We start from the raw sequence: 19,149 nt of genomic DNA on the forward strand, positions 1-19,149 counted from the left end.
ACCTTTGCTCTCAGTGTGTGAAGATCACTGCCTCAAGAATGGTGCATGCAGACATGCCTATGGCTTGATGCCCATTTACCTCTGCACCTGATCAGGGCTTCTATCCTCATGCCAACCCATCACTTTTTAACTTTTTTTTTCTCACTCACACAAAGGAAGAGGAAGCAAACATTCAGAGCACCAGAGGTTGCTAGTTCCTTGATTTTTCGTAATTGTAAGCAGTCATGTACACCTAAATACCCTAAAGGCACCAGATTCCATTTGATCTTGGAAGCTAAGCAGGGTCAGCCCTGGTTAGTACTTATATGGGAGACTGCCAACAAATACTATGTTTGTAGGCTGTATTCGAAAGGCAGGAACTGGCGAACCACCTCTAAGTATTCCTTGGCTAAGGAAACCCTATGAAATTCATGGGGCTGCCATTAGTTTCCAGGCAACGTGAAGGCCCATAAACACACACAAGTGTCCTCAGGTGGTATTGAAAAAGGTATGCATTCCTTAATTGAATAAACTTGTATGCCATATTTAATCTCTTTAGGCTTTCCAGGGGGACTGAAAAAGTTGCTTGAAGATAACCATATCAAAAAAGCTGGGGTTGGTATTGAAGGGGATAAATGGAAGCTTATGCGTGACTTTGAAATCAGATTGGGAGACCTCGTGGATCTGGCTGACCTTGCCAATGAAAAGGTAAGAAATCAGTCTTAATTGGGGAGAATACTCAACAGAAAGAATTCATAGAATGTCACTTGTGCTATGGAGAAAATCTCTTTGTTGTTGTGTGCCTTCAAGTTGTTTTCAACCTAAGGCACTTCTATTCTGGGAAGGCCTTTTCTTGTATCCTTACCAAATTATGGTGGGTCTAAAAGAGAGCTCTCCCATGAGGATCACAAATCTTGGGCAGGGTCATAAATGAAGATTGGATCTTTCAGACAGTCTGCACCTAAGTCGTGTGTGATCAGTGTTTGGAGTCCTTTGCTCAAGAGAAACAGAACCTGTGTACCTTCTGTGATGACCTATTTTACTTAATGATCCAAAACACACTGCAGAAATAATCCAGTTTGAGACTGCTTTAACTTCCCTGGTTCAGTGCTTGGGAATCCTGGGAATTGTAGTTTATTGTGGCACTCGAGCTCTGACAGAGAAGGCTAAATGTCTCACAAAACCATAGTTCCCAGAATAGCCTAATGTTGAGCCAGGGCAGTTAAAGCAGTCTCAAACTGGATTATTTCTGCAGTGTGTTTTGGATCAACAATATACTACTAGACTTATCTGGTCTTTTTAATTATACAGACCTAGCTGTATAGAATCACAGAGTTGGAAGAGACCACAGATTCATCCAATCTAACCCCACTGTGTGAGATAATTTGTAAACTGCTTGGCTTAGAAAGATTTTACACCCTGTACCTTTTTATATTGTATGTACCTTGAATGTATTTTAAATTTCAGTGTATCAAGTGGGGTTATTTAGATTAGTTCTTTCCCTACATATCCATTTCTATGTAAAAAAAATACATTTTGATGTAATTTAAGAAATTGTTTGTACTTGTTTCTTTTTATTTTTAGCTAAAATGTAAGGAAATATGGAGTCTGAATGACCTTGTAAAGCATCTATTCCACAAACAACTTCTGAAAGACAAATTGGTCCGCTGTGGTAACTGGGAACAATTTCCACTTACTGAAGAGCAAAAGTTATATGCAGCTACTGATGCTTATGTATGTATCAAGAAGTCATATTTTAAAATATGGAATTTGCAAACCAACTTTGGTTCAGTTTATCTGTGCTTGTGGTCCCTTTGCTACTTCCACATTTGTGTGTTATAATCAAATCTGGCATTCATTCAAATTGGAAAACAATACCAAGGTGTTCGATCAACATTACCTCGATATAAGATCCTGGCTTGTTGCAGTGCGGATAAAAATAGCTTATTTGTTTCAATAAATCCAAAGCTAGTTAACAGGAAAATGTTATATTTAATTTTGGCTTGCCAATAGAGAAATAATATAGTGTTAGGATGCCAATATTGCACACTTCTAGTCCACAAATCCTTGGAGTGTTGACACAACACACATAGGTACCAGTGTGTCCCACCTTAGATATTTTACTGGCTGTAAAGAGCCCTCTGTTGGAAAAGATTTTTGTTTTTAGTGAAAGACAATCCAGGTGTTGTAAAATATGTTTCAGAGGGATAAACTGGAAAAACCATATCTGAGTACTCATTGAAATTCATGGGATTGCCTTAAGTCGACAGGCGACTTGAACACACACACACACACAATCCAGTTTAAATCAAGCTGCAGGACAGAAGAAACTAACTAAGGAATATAAATAGTATACAGGGATATTCTTTGTGATTTGAGACTGTGCAACTGGAATGTTTTTAGGCAACATTTGTTCCTTGACCTCATTGTTGTGTGCCTATTTCCAGCTTACAGGAACAACCTCCCTGCATTCTAAGGTTCTTCCTTAGTTTCCAGTATATATTCTGCTTAACTATAGAGCAAGATCAAATCTTTTCTCTGTGGTCCAAAATACACTGTAGAAATAATCCAGTTTGAGACCGCTTTAACTGCTCTGGCTCAGTGCTAGGGAGTCCTGGGAATTGTAGTTTATTGTGGCACCAGAGCCCTTTTGACAGAGAAGGCCAAATGTCTCATGAAACTATGGTTCCCAGAATTCCCTAGCATTGAGCCAAGGCAGTCAAAGTGGTCTAAGACTGGATTATTTCTGCAATGTGTTTTGGATCTGTGTCTCAGCTCATGTGGAAGGAGTCTTTAGTGTTGGTAAAGATTGCTCAATACCTAGATTTTGTTATTAACTGAAACAGGCAGGAGAAAAGATGAACTATAAGAAAAATTCTTTTGGAAGATGTCCAGTAAGGTGGAGGTGGCCTGCTGCAAGGAGAGAGAAATGGAGTCAGATATAGTCTAGAAGCCTTTGATCATATTTAACTAAATAAAATAGAATTCTATATTACACATTATTGTTCCCTTAATGTTATATGAATTTGCTTACCAGCGCAGGTACACATTGGGAGCCTTCTTGGGGTGCTCTTGGCATCAGCAGTCAAACAAATGGTAATAGTAGAAAAAGCCCCTCTCTGTGCTAGTAGTGCCGTAACTTTGGCTCTTAGTTTTTCTTTAGGCCATAAATAATTAATTATCTTTGGCTTTAGCACTGCCTCTCCATTTTAAACTATGGTAGTGCTTGTCTGTTTCATAGCTTCTATTTTTGTGTTTTTATCTGGTTAGTTTCGATTTAGTTCAGGGGTAGGCAACCTTTTTGAGCCGGGGGCCGGGTTGCTGTCCCTCAGACAACTGGGGGGCCGAAGTCGGGGGTGGAGCTTCCACCCTCTGGGGGCGGGGCCATGTGCCAGGGGTGGAGCTTCCACCCTCCAGGGGCAGAGCCACATGCCAGGGTGGAGCTTCCACCCCCCGGGGGCCAGCCCTCCTCCTCTTTGCCGGCCCCTGACGGGGCCCCAGGCCCTGTCAGAGGCCGGGAAAGAGCCGGCGGGGGCTGCCAGCGCAGGAGGCCTCCCCCTCTTTGCTGGCGGAGGCCGCCAGAGCTGAAGGCCTCCCCCTCTTTGCCGGCCCCTGACGGGGCCCCAGGCCCTGTCAGAGGCCGGCAAAAAAGCCGGGGGGGCTGCCAGCGCTGGAGGCCTCCTCCTCTTTGCCGGCCCTTTTGCCGTTGCTGGGGCTCTCCAAGAGGGCTCCAGCGGCGGCAGCAGGCCTCTGGGAGGGCCCCAGCGATGGCAACGGGCCTCTTGGAGGGACCCAGCGACGGCAGCGGCCCTCCCAGAGGCCTGCTGCCACCGCCGGAGTCCTCTTTGAGGGCCCCAGCGACGGCAACGGGCCTCCCAGAGGGTCGCTGCCGCCGCCGGAGCCCTCTTGGAGGGCCCAGCGATGGCAGCGGGTCTCCTAGAGGGTTGCTGCCGCTGCTGGAGCCCTCTTGGAGGGCCCCAGCGACGGCAACGGGCCTCCCAGAGGCCTGCTGCTGCCGTCAGAGCCCTGTTCAAGGGCTCCGGCGACCGTAGCGGGCCTTGGTGAAGTCTCACGCAACCTTTCTTGTGGTCGCGTGAGACTTTGCCTCTAGGCCGCCACCATTTTGTTTTTCAAAATGGCAGTGAAGTCTCGCGCGACCTCGGGGAAGGTCGCGTGAGATTTCGCCGCCATTTTGAAAAACAAAATGGCGGCCCCCGGGAGCCGGGAAAAGCTGCAATTGGCGGCGGCGGCTGGGGCAAGCAGTGGCCGGCGGAAGGGCCTCCGCGGGCTGCATCTGGCCCGCGGGCCGGAGATTGCCGACCCCTGATTTAGTTAGTTTGCATATAATAAAATATAGTTTAACACTGCATGGAGAAACCTGAATGAGACCAAGTGAAGTGTTGGCTTTGAATGCTCCCCTTTCCTCTTTTTCTTGCGCATCCAGGAGAACATTGGCTGAGTTTAGAGCTTGGCATGTCATTCCATATGAACCAGAAACCTAGACAAGTTAATTAGCTGAACAAGCTGGTTAACAACCTTGTTTGGAGCTGGCTTCTTTAGAAACTGATCAGAATTTGTTTTTAAATCACAGCCTCATTTCATGTATAATGAGAAGCCACCTCTGCTGAAATCTGCCAGGAATAGTGAGGAAGGGAAATGGATGGACCTGAGACTTTGAACAAGTTCATTTGAGCTTGTGCAAATAATGCTGAGTTTAGCATTATTCATGATCTCAGCCTCGGAGGAAGGTAATGACAAACCTCCTCTGAACAAATCCTGCCAAGAAAACCCCATGATAGGATCACCTTGGGGTTGTCATAAGTCGAAAACAACTTGGAAGTAACACAACAATAACAAGCAAACCTGCTTCTCACCCATTATTGTCACTTCTTCATTAGCTGCTTTTCACATTTTTATTATAAAGTTGGAAGCAGTTTTTAAAACTAGACATCTTACAGAGCTGAATGATGGCAACCATATTGGTGGGGTGACGATACTGCTCCATATTTTAGCACTGACTTTAAGGGAACTATAATGCCAAACCTATTTGGGAAATAGGGTTCAGAACCTTAGATAGTGTCTCTATACAAAGGAAAGTAAAAGCTAGGGTGGAGGTGAGATGGAACCCACCAGTCATGAAAAGTAACTTATTTTATAACAACACAGTGCAGTGAGTCTTGATTTGCAGTGTTAAGATAGTAATCGAATGCCATATTTTTTTCAGACATAATAGCTTTAGATTTTTGACATCTTTACCTGTGTGTTGAAAAAATTGTTTTTGGCTTTCTGTTGTTGCAGGCGGGCTTCCTTATTTATAAAAAACTGGCGACTATGAGTAGTGATAAGGAGTTACAAATTAGCATAGAAAGAGGTGAGTTTTAAAGTAAAGTATTGGTATTACAATAAACATTTAGCATTTTTCCCCTTTTAACATCTGTGATCTTTCTAACTTTTCCTCAAATACATTACTGATAGTTATTATGATAGACATGCCTTTTATGATGATTATTCCTGCTAAATTTCTTTTTTATCTTAACTGGGAAAATACAGTGGTACATTCAGGTTGGCCATATAGTAACTCTCTAAAACTGGAGACTAGCATCTAACAAGGATGAATGCCGTACATAGCTTCTTCAGTACCTTGATCAGGTTTATTTTGGATTTTTCATTTCATTTGCCAAATAATACTCCCCCCTCCAATTCTTTTATATGTGCCAATTGAAAACATATAGACAGTTTTGAACAGGGGTAGGCAACCGTTTTGAGCTGGGGGCCGGGTTGCTGTCCCTCAGACAACTGAGGGGGCCGAAGCCAAAAAATAAATAATTAAATATTTTTTTTTTTTAAAAAAAAATTAAATAAATAAATAAACCGGGACAAATGTAGGACAACATTTTCAAATGGTGGACACTTTTTTTAAAAAAAGTGGAGGACACGCAAAAAAATTTGCTGATTTTTAAAAAAATGTTAATATAAATGCATGTTTCTGAGACATCTATAGACAATTGCCCCCCTTGCCCCTGCGCACGAGAGGCCAAAGGACCCGGTGGCAATCGGCGGCAGGACCGGGCTGGGGCCGGTCCCAAGGCCTCGCCGGGCCGCAGGTTGCCTACCCCTGGTTTTGAACATCTATTTTTAAATCAAAAACAGGTATGGATAAATCAATATGTATAAATATGAATAAATCAAAAGAACACAAGGAAACAGGAACAGGGAAGAAGAGAAACTGCATCTGTAAGCATGCACACATGCTTCTCTCAACCTCAGTTTTCCTGGACAGATGAGAGGACAATCCTTGTACAAGGAGAATTGCTAGTATAAAATCAAGTGATCATTTGTCAAAATGAAAAACGGATAGCCAGTTATGAAAAAACGAGATATACATTTCCAAGCCTGCCATTAATTCATAAAATCAGAACTGGAAGGGGTCCTATGGGCCATCAGATCTAACTCCCTACTCATTGAGGGATTTCCCCCTAAGCATCTCCAGTGGGGAGCTGTCCAGCCTCTTTTTGAAGACAATCATAGAAGATGACCCCACCACCTCTCTAGGCAATTGGTTCCATTGCTAAGCTGCAGTCAACAAGTTCCTTCTAATGTTCTTTTTCATTTGCTGCACCATACTCCTGGAACTGCCTCCCTGAACATAAGTGGACTATCTCTTCTCTTTCTAGTTTTATATCTGAATTAAAGACTTTCTTGTTCTCTAAAACATTTGGAACTGTATTTTAATATTTGATTATATGTATTAGTTGTTTTTACAGTTTGTATTTTAACTGCATAACTTGCTTAATTTTGTATAGTTTACATTTTATGGCTTTTAGGTTGTACGCCATTGGCAGGTTATATGCTGTTTTGATGATGCCTGCGAAGTACCATGCAAATGTATGGCACTATATAAATAATAATAATAATAATAATCAGTCACTTTGTTTACTTTTATGCATTACAGCATCTAAATATGCTTATAAAAAGTGCTTAAAATGATCAAAGCATATAAATAGCAGCCTAGGTTCAGTTCTCCTTTTCAGAATTTATATCTTTGTTTTAACTGATTAGTAGAATGCCTTAATTACTCTTTTAAGATGTGACTTTGATTTTGAATGTATAACTTGTATTTTATAGTTGCTTTGTATGGATTATTATTTTCTTATGCTAATAGGGTCTGAATTAAAAAAGGTAATACAGACAACTGTTGTTTTTAGAGGCCAGTTTGTAAAATCAAACAAAATCAAAACTGTATCTCTATGGTCCAAAACACACTGCAGAAATAATCCAGTCTGAGACCGCTTTTTCTGCCCTGGCTCAGTGCTATGGAATCCTGGGAACTGTAGTTTATTGTGGTACCAGAGCCCTCTTACAGAGAAGGGTAAATGTCTCACAAAACTAGAGTTCCCAGAATTTCCTAGCATTGAGTCAGGGCAGTTAAAGTAGTCCCAAACTGGATTATTTCTCCATTGTGTTTTGGATGTAAATTGTCTTGTTTTACACAATTTTGCAGTAATCCAGCAGAGATGTTACATTTGAAGATGATTAATTAACAAAGCCATGTGTTGGTAAATTGAAAATAGCCCAAGATGAATATCTATGGCTGAAAAAGGCTATATAAAAACTCTTACCAGCCATTTTTGTGATATCTCTAATCTTGGGCACAAACCCAAATTGAAAAGGAATTGGCCTTTTAACTATTGAAACCATGATTGTATCATTTTTCAAAGCCAGGTATGTAGGGCAAAACATTGTGCTTGGCAAAAATACTATGTTTATGTCATTTTTTTAATAGATAGGACATCATTGTCAAGTGAAATAAAGAAGAAATTAGCAAGTATGTCAGAGGAGATGGTAGATTTGGCTGATAATTTGCCTTGCACTTTTGAACAATCTACAAATATTCAAAGGTTAGTGATTGCTTACTTTAATCTATCAAAGCCACTTGGAGATGTATGCTCCTTTATTTGTTATGTTTGTGGAGCATAATCCTGGAACCTGTTATGATTTTTTTTCTGTGTGATCAAATCAGCTCTGGGCTGGGTTTCCATGCTTGCTATGGAGTTTTTGTGCTTGGCCTGGAGCTCTTCAGGCCTTTATTTTCTACTGTAGTTTACTACAGATTACTGAAAATCTACTCCAGAATGTCAGGGAACCCCCAGAATTATGTCTGCTGAAGCCTCAAGTTGTGTACCCATAATTGCTTTCTGGCTTGTTGCCTTTAGAGCTGCAGGTTGGATAGGATGTAGGATGAAGCCTTCTCACTTGTGGCACCCAGATTATGAAATCAGTTTCTAAATTGGTCTGGTGAAGAATTTTTTTAAAAAAAATCAGGACTTTTAGTTTAGGGTAAGTTTCTTTTCTCTTCTGGCTGCTTGTATTTTCATAACCTTACTTTGTTCTTGATTTTAATTGTATTTCTCTATCTGGTCTTTGAATGATAATTATATGTTGTTGTGTGCATTTAAGTAATTTCTGGTTTATGGCTACCCTAAAACAACACTCTTCTAGGATTTTCTTGGCAAGATTTGTTCAGAGGAGGTTTGTCATTGGCCCCATACAGACAGGCCAAAATAAAGCTGCTTCGGGTCACTTTGGAGGCATGCTGCTTCAATGATGCATGCATACTAAGAGTTTGGAAGCCACACCAAAGCCATGATCCAGTCCTAAGGGCTGGAGAGCAGCTTTGGCGCAGCTTCCGGACTCTTGGGACGCATGCATCATTTAAATAGCATACCTCCAAAGTGACCTGAAGCAGTTTTATTTTGGCAGTCTGTATGGGGCCATTGTCTTCTTTTGAGGCTCATAGAGCATGGGTCACTCAGTGCATTTCTGTGACTGAGTGGGAATTCAAACCATGATCTCTTAGAGTCCCACCACTAGACCATGCTGACTTTCGCACAATTAAATAGCCATTTCTATTTTATTGTAACCTGGTTTGAGGCCTTTTTAGGGCTGAAAAGTGTGGTGTCTAACTGTAAATAAACTGGAAAATACCAAAGTCCTGATGTGCCATAGTAATTCCTTGAATCCCAGCAAGAAACACAGGTCAACATTCCTGTTTTGACTAGATAAAAAAAATCTATTCCGAGCTTATTTTCTTCATCCTGAAGCATTCTCAGTACACAATCCATTGTTCAAACTTTGTACAGTAAATATATTAGTAGTTATATGTGCCAAGTCTACTTTTGCATGTAACTCAATGTTCAATGTTCCCTAATCAGAGTTTCGGAAATATTGGCTGGTATGTCAGAAAACATCAAGGCCTTAAGAAGAGCATTGCTTGTTGAGTCTACCTGCCAGATGGAGCTGGGAGATGTTGCAGATCCAGGAAAAATGAGTGATAAAGAAGAAAAATTAGAAAGATCTGAATTGACTCCCAAGCTTATATGGGACTCAAATGACCATATAGATCATCTTGTTGATCTCGAAAATGACATCCTGGTAGAAGGTGAAGAAGAACTTAATAAGAAAAAGCAAGAAGATGATATTTCAGGTGGAGAGACTAAAACAGCTGAAGAGCATGGCTACTTAATGTCACTAGCCATAACAGAATATGAACTTCAAATGCTGGAACGTCAAGCTGAGGAAGAGATGCTGAATGAGGCTGCTTGTACGTCTGAGGTACGTCTATGTGGACAGTTAAATTTATTAGGAAGTACAGTATTGTTTAATTGACCAATAGCCTGTTCTTTCTACATGTCTCAGCAATGTTACAAGAACTCATGCATTATGTTGTGTGAGACAGGCAGGGTGTCCCTTCTGGGAATAATGAGAACCCTTGCAATCTTGTTCTAACCCTGAAGAAACTGAGGCTGCTGCTCCTGCAGTAATGATGTGCTGCTAGGGCCATAGGCACATTCAGCCCCTTTTTCTTGCTCTGTTAAATCTTCTGTGTTTTGCTGTTGTGCTGTGCAAGATTTTTTTCCTAGTACTGTTGTGGCAGTACAAGTAGCTATAGCTGTTGTAGCACAGAGGATGAAAGCTACTTTGAAAACTGAAGTTATAGGCATGCAGTATTGGCTTGTCTAGTGTTGGAACCCAAGTAATGTTATCTTAAGTTCTGCTTTTATTAGGCTGAGAAGCATGAGATTAGTCTGGATGTGGTTTTTAAATATTGTGAAGTAAAAGATGTGGAATTATGTTTCCATGTAGTAGTTTTGTTCAGTTTTTTTTAAAAAATATTTAAACACCCTTATCCTTGGCTTTGCAGGCTAATCCCTGCATTTTCATTTTTCTTGTCTGATGAAAAAATATTTTAAAAGCATCCATCATTCCTTCTGGTGGTCTCTAAGAGCAGTAGGTCAGCTGGAAATTGCAACTGGAAGGCATATCCAATTGTGATTTTTGGGTGAAAATGGGACGATGTAGCCCAATATCAGTCCACATGATGCAAAATTGTGTCACAGTTACCCACCCAGTATAATGGCCTTTCATATGCTGGTTCAGTTTTCCTGCCTACTAGATACCCTTTACATTATTCGAAGAAATGGCTGCATCTGCCTGTAGAAAAAGGAAAGAAAGGAAGAAGGAATTAGCAGAACCTTTAGGACTTCAGTGAATCTGAAGAAATGGATTGAAATCCATGAATGCACAAACTAAAATAAACCAATTAGTCTTTTGAGGGTGCTGCTAGAACACTCCTGCTCTGCTGTTTCCTTTACCATCTTGAATTTTTTTGTTCCTTCTGAACTTCTAAAAGTAACACCTTGCAAATAATACTCCCCCTACAAAGAAATGTTATCTAGAAAACAGATCAAGGATAAAATTAGGAAATCTAATTTATTTTTATTTTTTAAAAACTCTAAATGAAAGTTGCGTAGTAGATATTTGGGGGGGGGGGGTCATTTGACCTTTCAGATGTGATTAGATTGCAGCTTCCATCACTCCTAGCCTTCTTTCCAATTATGAGAGATTTTGCTTTCCAACAATATTAAGAGGGCCACATGTTTCCCACCTTAGTTGTAAAGCCTTCTTTTACTGAATGAAATAAGTGAGAGAAATACTGTAGTTAAAAACAAAAACAAAATAAGACACCCTTCTCATTCTGAAATATCCTTTTTAGGTTTTAAGCTTCACAGAGAATGAAGAGACTGCCTTCTGCGCCATTGAAAGTGATGATGAATTGGAAATGGAGATGGTTAAAGTAGGTTGTTTAACTTTTTAAAGATGTAAATGTGTACTGTTTAAAATAAAGCATGTAAAATATTAACATTATTTAGAAGTAGCTCATTGGGAGGGAAGGAATAACTTGGCTGTTCAGTGATTTTAATAGTTTATTGATTGTCTTCAGTAATATTTTAATGCTTTTACTGTTTCGTTTTGTTAAAAATCATGTTAGAAGTAATGAGTACCATTTTATACTGGAAGGGCAAGGTAGAAATTTAGTATTAATTGAATAAATGATAATCATACATATGAACCATTATGTTATCTGACAGTCAGGTTCTTTTTTTTTACACTGTTCTGTTACTCTGACTCCCCATCTTTCCATATTTTGCCCAATGCCTTTTGTTTCAGAAAAAGGAGCCACTACCTCTCCCCATCAGTTCTTGTTATTCTGGAGGGGCAGATTAATAGTTAAATCTGTACACCTGATCCAGTCAGTCATTAATGTTTGCAGCAGTCAGGTTGTTTCCATGCTACTTGTACTGTTGGCAGAGTTGAAAATGGATGTGGTTTCCATGGTTAGCCTGAAACTGTGCTCTGAGCTGGGGACTGAAGGTCGTGTACCTGTATTTCCAGGCTGCTTAAACATCCTGGAGACATGCTATCTCTCTGTTTCCTACTTGGATTCCTCCTGAACTTTGGAGTGTGTGGAGAAGGGAGGAGGGATTGGTCTTACCTCAGTGGTCTCAATGTCCAGATTACATAGTAGGCACTTAAAGGTAAAAGCATTGCCAGGAGCAGCCCCAGATATTGAGGTGCTGCTGTCAGTCTTAGGGACTAAACAGACTGGAGTTACATACCAGTGTGGGAGTGGCATGGGGGCGTGGCGTACGCATGCTGCCTGCCCCTATGCTGCTCCCATACCAGTGTCATGCTGTGCGCCCAACTACATGGCGGGGGGGCATAACAGTGCTCTGTTGGTGCAGCGTTTAAACACTCTGTGCCAAAGAAGCACCCAAAAGCCACAGTGGTGGCAGCAAGGGTGCCTTTTTGCTGGTGCTAAAAGGAGCAGCATTTTGCCATCCCTTTTAGCACTGGCAAACTGCCAGATCAGGGCTGCGGCATGTAATTGCCACGGCCTCAGTCTGGTGCTGAAAGGGGCGGTCTGTTTAGCCCCATAGTAAGCGATGCTGGACTACACAGATGAACTCCGCTTGAGACAGTTTCACACATTTGTGTGCTGAAGACGTCAACTGTGGGAAAAAGGGAAGGAGTTGACATTTTTAGGGCTGGAGCTCTCTGGAGTTTTCATAGCTATGTATTACAATATTTATTCTAGTTATTTATACCACATTCAGTTATGATAATCTGATTCTGTAATTCTTCTCCATGATGCTTTTCTACAGTATGTCTGTTTGTAATGTTTTGTTACCCACTGAAGAGATATCAAACAATAAATAAAATGGCAACTGCATTCATATGACCCATCTTCCTTCTACCTTGCCCACTACTTCAGCCATCATCACTTGAGAACTGGAACATGTTGCAATGAGTTTTCCTCCAAGCTAGTGCCTAGGGGGCTTGTTAACTGCTGTCAAGTCGACTTCGATTTAAGGCAGGTCCTCCAGGCCAATTCTAGTCAATGTCTGCCAGATGTTGGCAACAGAATTGTGATGAAGGACCCAGAAATTGCTAGAGAGATGTATTCTCAGGTAGAAAAATACAGTGCGCCTGCGTCATACGCAGGCGCGCTATAAGCGGCTTTCAGCATATGCTGAAAGTCGCGTGGGGAGGAAGGGGCGGCGTGTCTCATAGGGACTAATGGTGCGTACACCCATGGTGTGTGCGCGTTGCTGCATGCACAAGCCCCATTCATTTAAATGGGGCTCGAGCATAGGCAGAATTTGCTTTACGTGGGGAAGTCTGGAGTAACTGTAGTAGCATTTTTTTCACTTTCATAGGAGTTCTGTGCCCCTGACTCCAGTGAATGTGGAGGGTCCACTGCAGTATGATGACATCTGAATATCTTAAATTGTTGATGTTCCTTCCTTTAATTTTTACACCTCCTTCCTCCAATCCTGCTTTACATGTGATACGTTCAGCATACAAGTTTAACAGATAGGGTGATAAAATGCAGCCTTGCCTGAATCCCTTGCCAACTGAAAATTTTTCTATTTTTCTATATTCTGTCTTGATGGTAGCCTCTTGACCTAAGTATATTATGCATTAGGATAAACAAATGTTGTAGTACACCCATTTCTTTAATTCATAGTTTTTCATGATTTACACAATCAAAGGCTTTGCTATAATCTATAAAGTACAGGCTGATGTTCTTCTGAAATTCTTTGGCGTGCTGCATTATCTAATATGTATTTGCAATATGATCCCTAGTGCTTCTTCCTTTCCTGAACCTGACAATGTCCCTGACTTAAATCCAGAGTTCTTGTGGCTCCCAGCCAATTAGACTTAAAAGTGCAAATCTGTTTTTACATTAACTTTAAATTCTATGAGGATGTTCTTCAGGTTGTATTTTGACATAATGGTTGGTTAAGTGTTCTTCTTTAGCAAATGCCCACTGTTATTTTTTAACAAAGGATGTGTGTCTGTGCTGTATAGGAAGTCTGCCATTGCTTTGCTCCTCAGAACCCAAGCATTCAAATTAGAAAAATAACCACATTTTGGAAATGCTTAATGACAAAGATTTTCTCTGAAATCTATTTTCTGTATCCTGTGTATGTTTATACATGCTTATGTGGTCATTTTGTCCTAATACCAGTGAGAAAATGAATATATGTTTTAATATTTATGAAATTAGAGCTGGCTGGCATGTCTTTCTGTTTAATTCAAACCTTTTCTCCTACTTTGTCTTGTTATCTACTGTCTCTGGTAGTCTGAGACTAATCCGGAGGCTGATGGATATTGGGATATATATTGAATTTATTTTCATCCATTTCCACTTCTGTTCAATCAATCAAGTAGTACTTGAGACAATATTAAGTTACAGTTGATCCATTTAGCATGGAGACTCTTTCCTCCCTGTTTATCTATTCTTGCTTCTTCCAAAGAATTTAGGAGATGTCTGTATGGAGTCTTTAATTGATGTTTGCTTAATTGTGAGTTTTAATCTGGTTTTATGTTTTAAATGTATTGGTTTTTTAAAAATTTTGTTAAGCGTCTTGAATGCCAGCTCTTGGCAGAAATAATAAATGTAAATAAGATGACTTGTTTAAATAAGTGGTCTCTTGTCAGTTTGTACCTGCTTAGCTTCAACAGTGGTTCAGCACTGAGCGCCTCACATTTTCTCTTTTGAGAGTGTTTGCTAAGACTCAGACTCACACAATCCACTTCTCTTCTTATCCTCCCCTTGTGGCTGGGTGAAGGGCTTCAGCAGAATTTGCTTTTAAAGTCATTGAATCTTGGCATGTTGTGGCATGTAGACCAGACCAATATGATAAGTTGTGCAATAATTCTACAGTGGTCCCTCCACATTTGCTGGGGTTGGGGCACAGGACCCCAGTGAAAATGGAAGAACAGCAAATAAAAAAACACTGTTATTTTTACCTGAGAGAACACCTCTCTAGGAATCTCTAGGTCCTCCAAAGCAACTCGGTGGTCAATATTTTCCAGGCATTGACCATAGAATCACACTGGACGACCTACAAACTCCTAGAGAAGTGTTTTCTTGTAAAATCTCTAGGTACTCCTGCACAACACTATGGTCAACTTCAGGAAGAGTTATACTGGAGGACCTAGAGATTCCTAGAGGTTTATCACACCTGTTTCCACCCCCCCCCCCCGTTATGGGTATGGGAAGGGGATGCTCGTGGGCGCGCACAACTGAGAAAAAAAGGATTTTATCGCACACCAAAGCGTCCTCAAAAAGGCCCCATTCCGGCGCCCAGTACCAGAGCATCCCCATTCAGTGCTGAGGAGCCCCATTTTTGCCTGATGGAAGTTTTTCCTAGCTGAGAGATAAAATAGTGGGTGAAATTGCTACTTTTTCATAAATTAAATTTGTTTATAATGTAATTTCATATTGAATCATTGAGTGGCTAGGGTTCAAGTGCTTGTAATAATATTAAAAATGATCAAGCCCTAGCTTAAGTTCATGATGATTCCTACTGCTGATTATTTGTATAACCTGAAGGTGTATTATTTTGTCTCTAGTCTTTAGAAAACATAAACAAGTATGACATGGATTTTGCAAATTCCCACCTGGATAAATTAAAAGAGCAAAATGACATTATTGTAGATTACGACGATGAAGATGAAGGAATTGAGGAAGAAGAAGAATGTTGGGGTAAATACTAAATATCCAAGATCTATCCCAAGTGTAAGCATAATCCTCAAGAACTGTGCAGCTAGTTCTGTACACAGTAGGGGGTTTTCTCTTTATTTCTCAAAACAGCAGCCAAGGCAAACCTTACTTTCCAAAATGGTTTCTAAGATGTTACAGTGAATCCCCTGTTCAGATAGTGTAAGTGAGGTGAGAAGTGATCAAATCCCAATCACTCTAAGCAATAGTTAAAAGTAGAGACCTCTGCAGTTAATTTATCAAAATGCGGAGAGTAACAAACCAAAACATTCCCCATTTATGCTGATGTAGCCAAATGTAGACTTAAAAAGGCTTTCAACATGTAAATGAATGCTGCCAGTATCCATCATAAAGTGAGACTATTTGGCTGGGGTATTATGTTCTGAAAGTGTTGCTTTCTTGGCTTGTCTCTTTCATGTTTCATTCAATTTTTTTGACCCTGGACCTTTCTGTACAAACTGTCTGAACCTGGACTTTTCACTTTTTTATTTTAAAAAAATGAAGTTGGGAAGAAGTTATTTGAGAAATGTAGCTGTGAAATTGATTTTTCTTGTAGAGAATCTCTGGCTGTGGTTTCTTGCTATAAAATTTTGTTACCTTTTCAAAAGAAAGGTCCCTATCTTGATTTCTAGAGCCAAAAACGTATTTTTCAAGGAATTAGGTTATTGGCAAGGCCCTATAAATTAGGCATGTTTAAACATCACTGAATTCAGTGGATGAATTAGCACATTTTTTTTTTATCCTGTGGAAATGTGATTTAAAAGCAATCAAGTCCGGCTTAGACTCTACCTGCTGTTCATAAAGGGTAGGTCAGAAATTGAGCAGAGAGGTTATGCTGTATTTAGTCTCCTAATCTGATAAGGAAATACCAAATAGCCTATTGCATCTCTGGGATATGAAAAAAAAGGTAAATGTCTATTTTGATCTTGAGTAACTACCCACAAAAACTTTCTGAGGTGATCAGTCTATTTGTTCAGTACTTCCTTTAGCTCTAAATATTACTTTTGTGTTTTTTCCAAAGATTCCAGCTTTCCTGGACCCAACTCCAAACAAATTGCTTGCTTAAAGATGTATTTTGGACATTCAAATTTTAAGCCGTAAGTGTTATTGTTTTCTTTGGAAAAGGATTTTAAAGCACTGATTCTCGGCAGATTGTGCTTCCATTGCGAATTGGCTCACATTCCTGTGGCATTTATACTGCCTCAATTATATGGTTAAATAGAGTTTATTCTATGACTTGGGGACATCCTATGATGTCCTCAAACTCTGTCCTTGTAAATTGAGGAGGTGTTCTTATTAAAGTCGAAAGTTTTAATATTGTGATTAGTTTATTTCTAGTTTAATGTGCATTTTGTTTGTTTTTAACTGTATTGCTTTTTTAAACTAAAAGCCGCCTTCAGTCTCAATTTTGGGAGGATAATGGGATACAAATGTAGTAGTAGTAATTTATTAATACTATTAATAACAATAACAATAATAAATAGTAATACTGAAGTTACCAGCTCAGTAACAGTGGACTAAGTTCCTTGACAGTTTGCTCATCACCTGCCTTCCCCATACCTGCAGGCCCACGGGAGTGTATGAGGCTATGTTCTGAGCCTGGGTACACTTGTAGTTCATTTAAGGTAATAGTGGCTTGGCCTCTGTCCTGTGGAGGAGAAAGCTATGACTTAGCAGGAGACTTCGGTAGGAACAGGAATCAGAGGTCTCACTGGAAATGAAGCAGAGCAAGACAATGGGAGAGAACCTTGCTGGAAAGTATGACAGAGGACATAGATGTTTTACTGAGCAGTTATGGTTGCTTCAGTAAGGAAACAAAAAATGAGAAATGATTACGACTAGGATCTGCTGACTAACAGAACAGAGACACTGAGAAGGGTTGTCCCTTGAATAGAAAGGAGTTAGGGAAGGCAACGAGGACAATGGTTTCTTATCAGCGCTTTCTCTCTGAGATCCTAGGAAACCAAAGTAAAAGTTCCCTTGCATTATCTCCCCTCCTATTCCATATACAACTGCTCAGAATCCTCTACATGTTCCCTGAAAGTAAAATGTTTGAAAAACATTAAAATTTTGAGTTTTTTTGGTTCTGCCTCATGTTATTGGTTAGTCATACATTATGATTGCTTTTCACACGGTAAGTTGCTCTAATCTGAGGATGAAGAACCATAGGTCTACGGCTCAGTTTGTTACACCTGGGCTCCCAATCCAGTCTTCTGGAGTTTTTCAGATGGCCTGCTCTCTCCCCCACAGTACCATCATTTGGAGATTGAACTTTGGCATCTAGTGTAGGTGGAGATACTGCTTTGTACTGCAAATGTAATTGTCTTCTGCAGAGTACATCGCCATCTTGCACATTGCATGCCATGGTACCCTGTTAATAAACAAATAAAAAATATGTGGAGAAGCATCTTAGACATGGGAAAAAAGACAGCCACCAAGCAATAAATCACAACCAGGAACAGGTCTCAAGAAAAAGAAAGTTTAACAACTGTCTGGTAGCCCCATTCACCTTTAAGAAGGCACTAAAGACGGATCTCTTCTGGCGGGCTTTCCCATTGGATTTGGTATAGAGATGATGATTAAGACCTCCCTCTCTAATTGGTGTTTGGAGATTTTAAGGAACTAATAGGGATGTATAATTCAGTATTAGTATTTTATTGACTGTTCAATTGCATTGTATTATTTTAATGATGTAATCCCGCTTTGATCCTTGGAAGAGGTGGGGCATATAAATAAAAAATATTATTATTATTATTATTATTAATGTTGAAGTTGTGGCTAATCATTATTGTCTAGTAGCGTCGGCTAATTCTGCAACTGATGTTGTAGCCGTGCTTCAGCATCTCCACTGGCTTGTACTTGTATTCCAAATGTGACACTTATAGTTTTGATGTTTAATAGTTTGAGATAGAGATCTAGAGATTCTTAAGCTGTCAGTTTTGGACACCAGCAAGGTTTCCCCCCCAGTGTGCCAGGGACTGGCACCATATGTGTGTCCATTGGATATAATTATTGTCTTTTTTTCCCTTGGAAACTCACAGCAGACTGTCAGCCAATGGCTCACAGATGGGCACTGGCCCATAGACCGCCACTTTGAGTAGCAGTGAGCTAGACAGTATCCTGACAAATGTCATTTTGGGTTCCCAATTGGGAATACGGTAGGACATAATTAAAATAAATAGCTGTAGTATTTTTTTTACATTACTTGCATTACACTGCCGTCTTCCAGATGGAGACCCTACACAAAGTAGAATTTTATAGAAAAGGAACTATGAGAAAAGAAATAGAACTTTTTTTTAAAAAAAGGAACTGATAAGATAAAACTGGCAGCCTCAGTTTTCTGTGAAAAAAGAAAGAAAAAGAAACCTACATGTTGCATATGAGAGTGTGAATGCTGATTTGCTGAATAAGATCCAGTTCTTGTCAGAATTCACAGTTGAAACAGAACATTTTGCATCATATTTTCCCATTAAGGGTCCAGTGGAAAGTGATCTCTTCAGTTTTGCAAGACAGAAGAGACAATCTTGTTGTTATGGCAACTGGTAAGATATGTAGATTTCTTATAAAATGTCATTTTAAGTCATTGTTAACCCCATGAGAAAGTTTTCTTCCACTCTTCTGTGTAAGGTCTCAAGATAGTATTTATGTAATTATACCATATGGTGTTTATGTAATTATGCATTAGCAGAGAACCATGGGAATCTGGACGGGAGAAGGTATCAAAAGCTGATGTAACATGGGGAGAAAAACTAAAAGCT

General features: G+C 40.0%; 1 protein-coding gene across 5 annotated transcripts in view; it reads left to right on the forward strand.

The window, feature by feature from the left end:
• Positions 1–19,149, forward strand: part of WRN (WRN RecQ like helicase) — a 70,179-nt gene that overhangs the window by 6,614 nt on the left and 44,416 nt on the right. For all 5 annotated transcript variants that reach the window (XM_089488812.1, XM_089488813.1, XM_089488810.1 and 2 more), the window contains 9 exons: positions 539–687; positions 1,564–1,713; positions 5,278–5,350; positions 7,763–7,877; positions 9,192–9,591; positions 11,033–11,113; positions 15,244–15,376; positions 16,413–16,488; positions 18,866–18,933. In XM_089488812.1, the coding sequence (XP_089344938.1) occupies positions 539–687; positions 1,564–1,713; positions 5,278–5,350; positions 7,763–7,877; positions 9,192–9,591; positions 11,033–11,113; positions 15,244–15,376; positions 16,413–16,488; positions 18,866–18,933 (1,245 nt within the window). The remainder of the gene's footprint in view (positions 1–538; positions 688–1,563; positions 1,714–5,277; positions 5,351–7,762; positions 7,878–9,191; positions 9,592–11,032; positions 11,114–15,243; positions 15,377–16,412; positions 16,489–18,865; positions 18,934–19,149) is intronic.

Source organism: Sceloporus occidentalis, unplaced genomic scaffold (genome assembly GCF_023333645.1).
Source record: "Sceloporus occidentalis isolate IW3139 unplaced genomic scaffold, rSceOcc1.0.p SCAF_1, whole genome shotgun sequence".
NCBI lineage: Eukaryota > Metazoa > Chordata > Lepidosauria > Squamata > Phrynosomatidae > Sceloporus > Sceloporus occidentalis.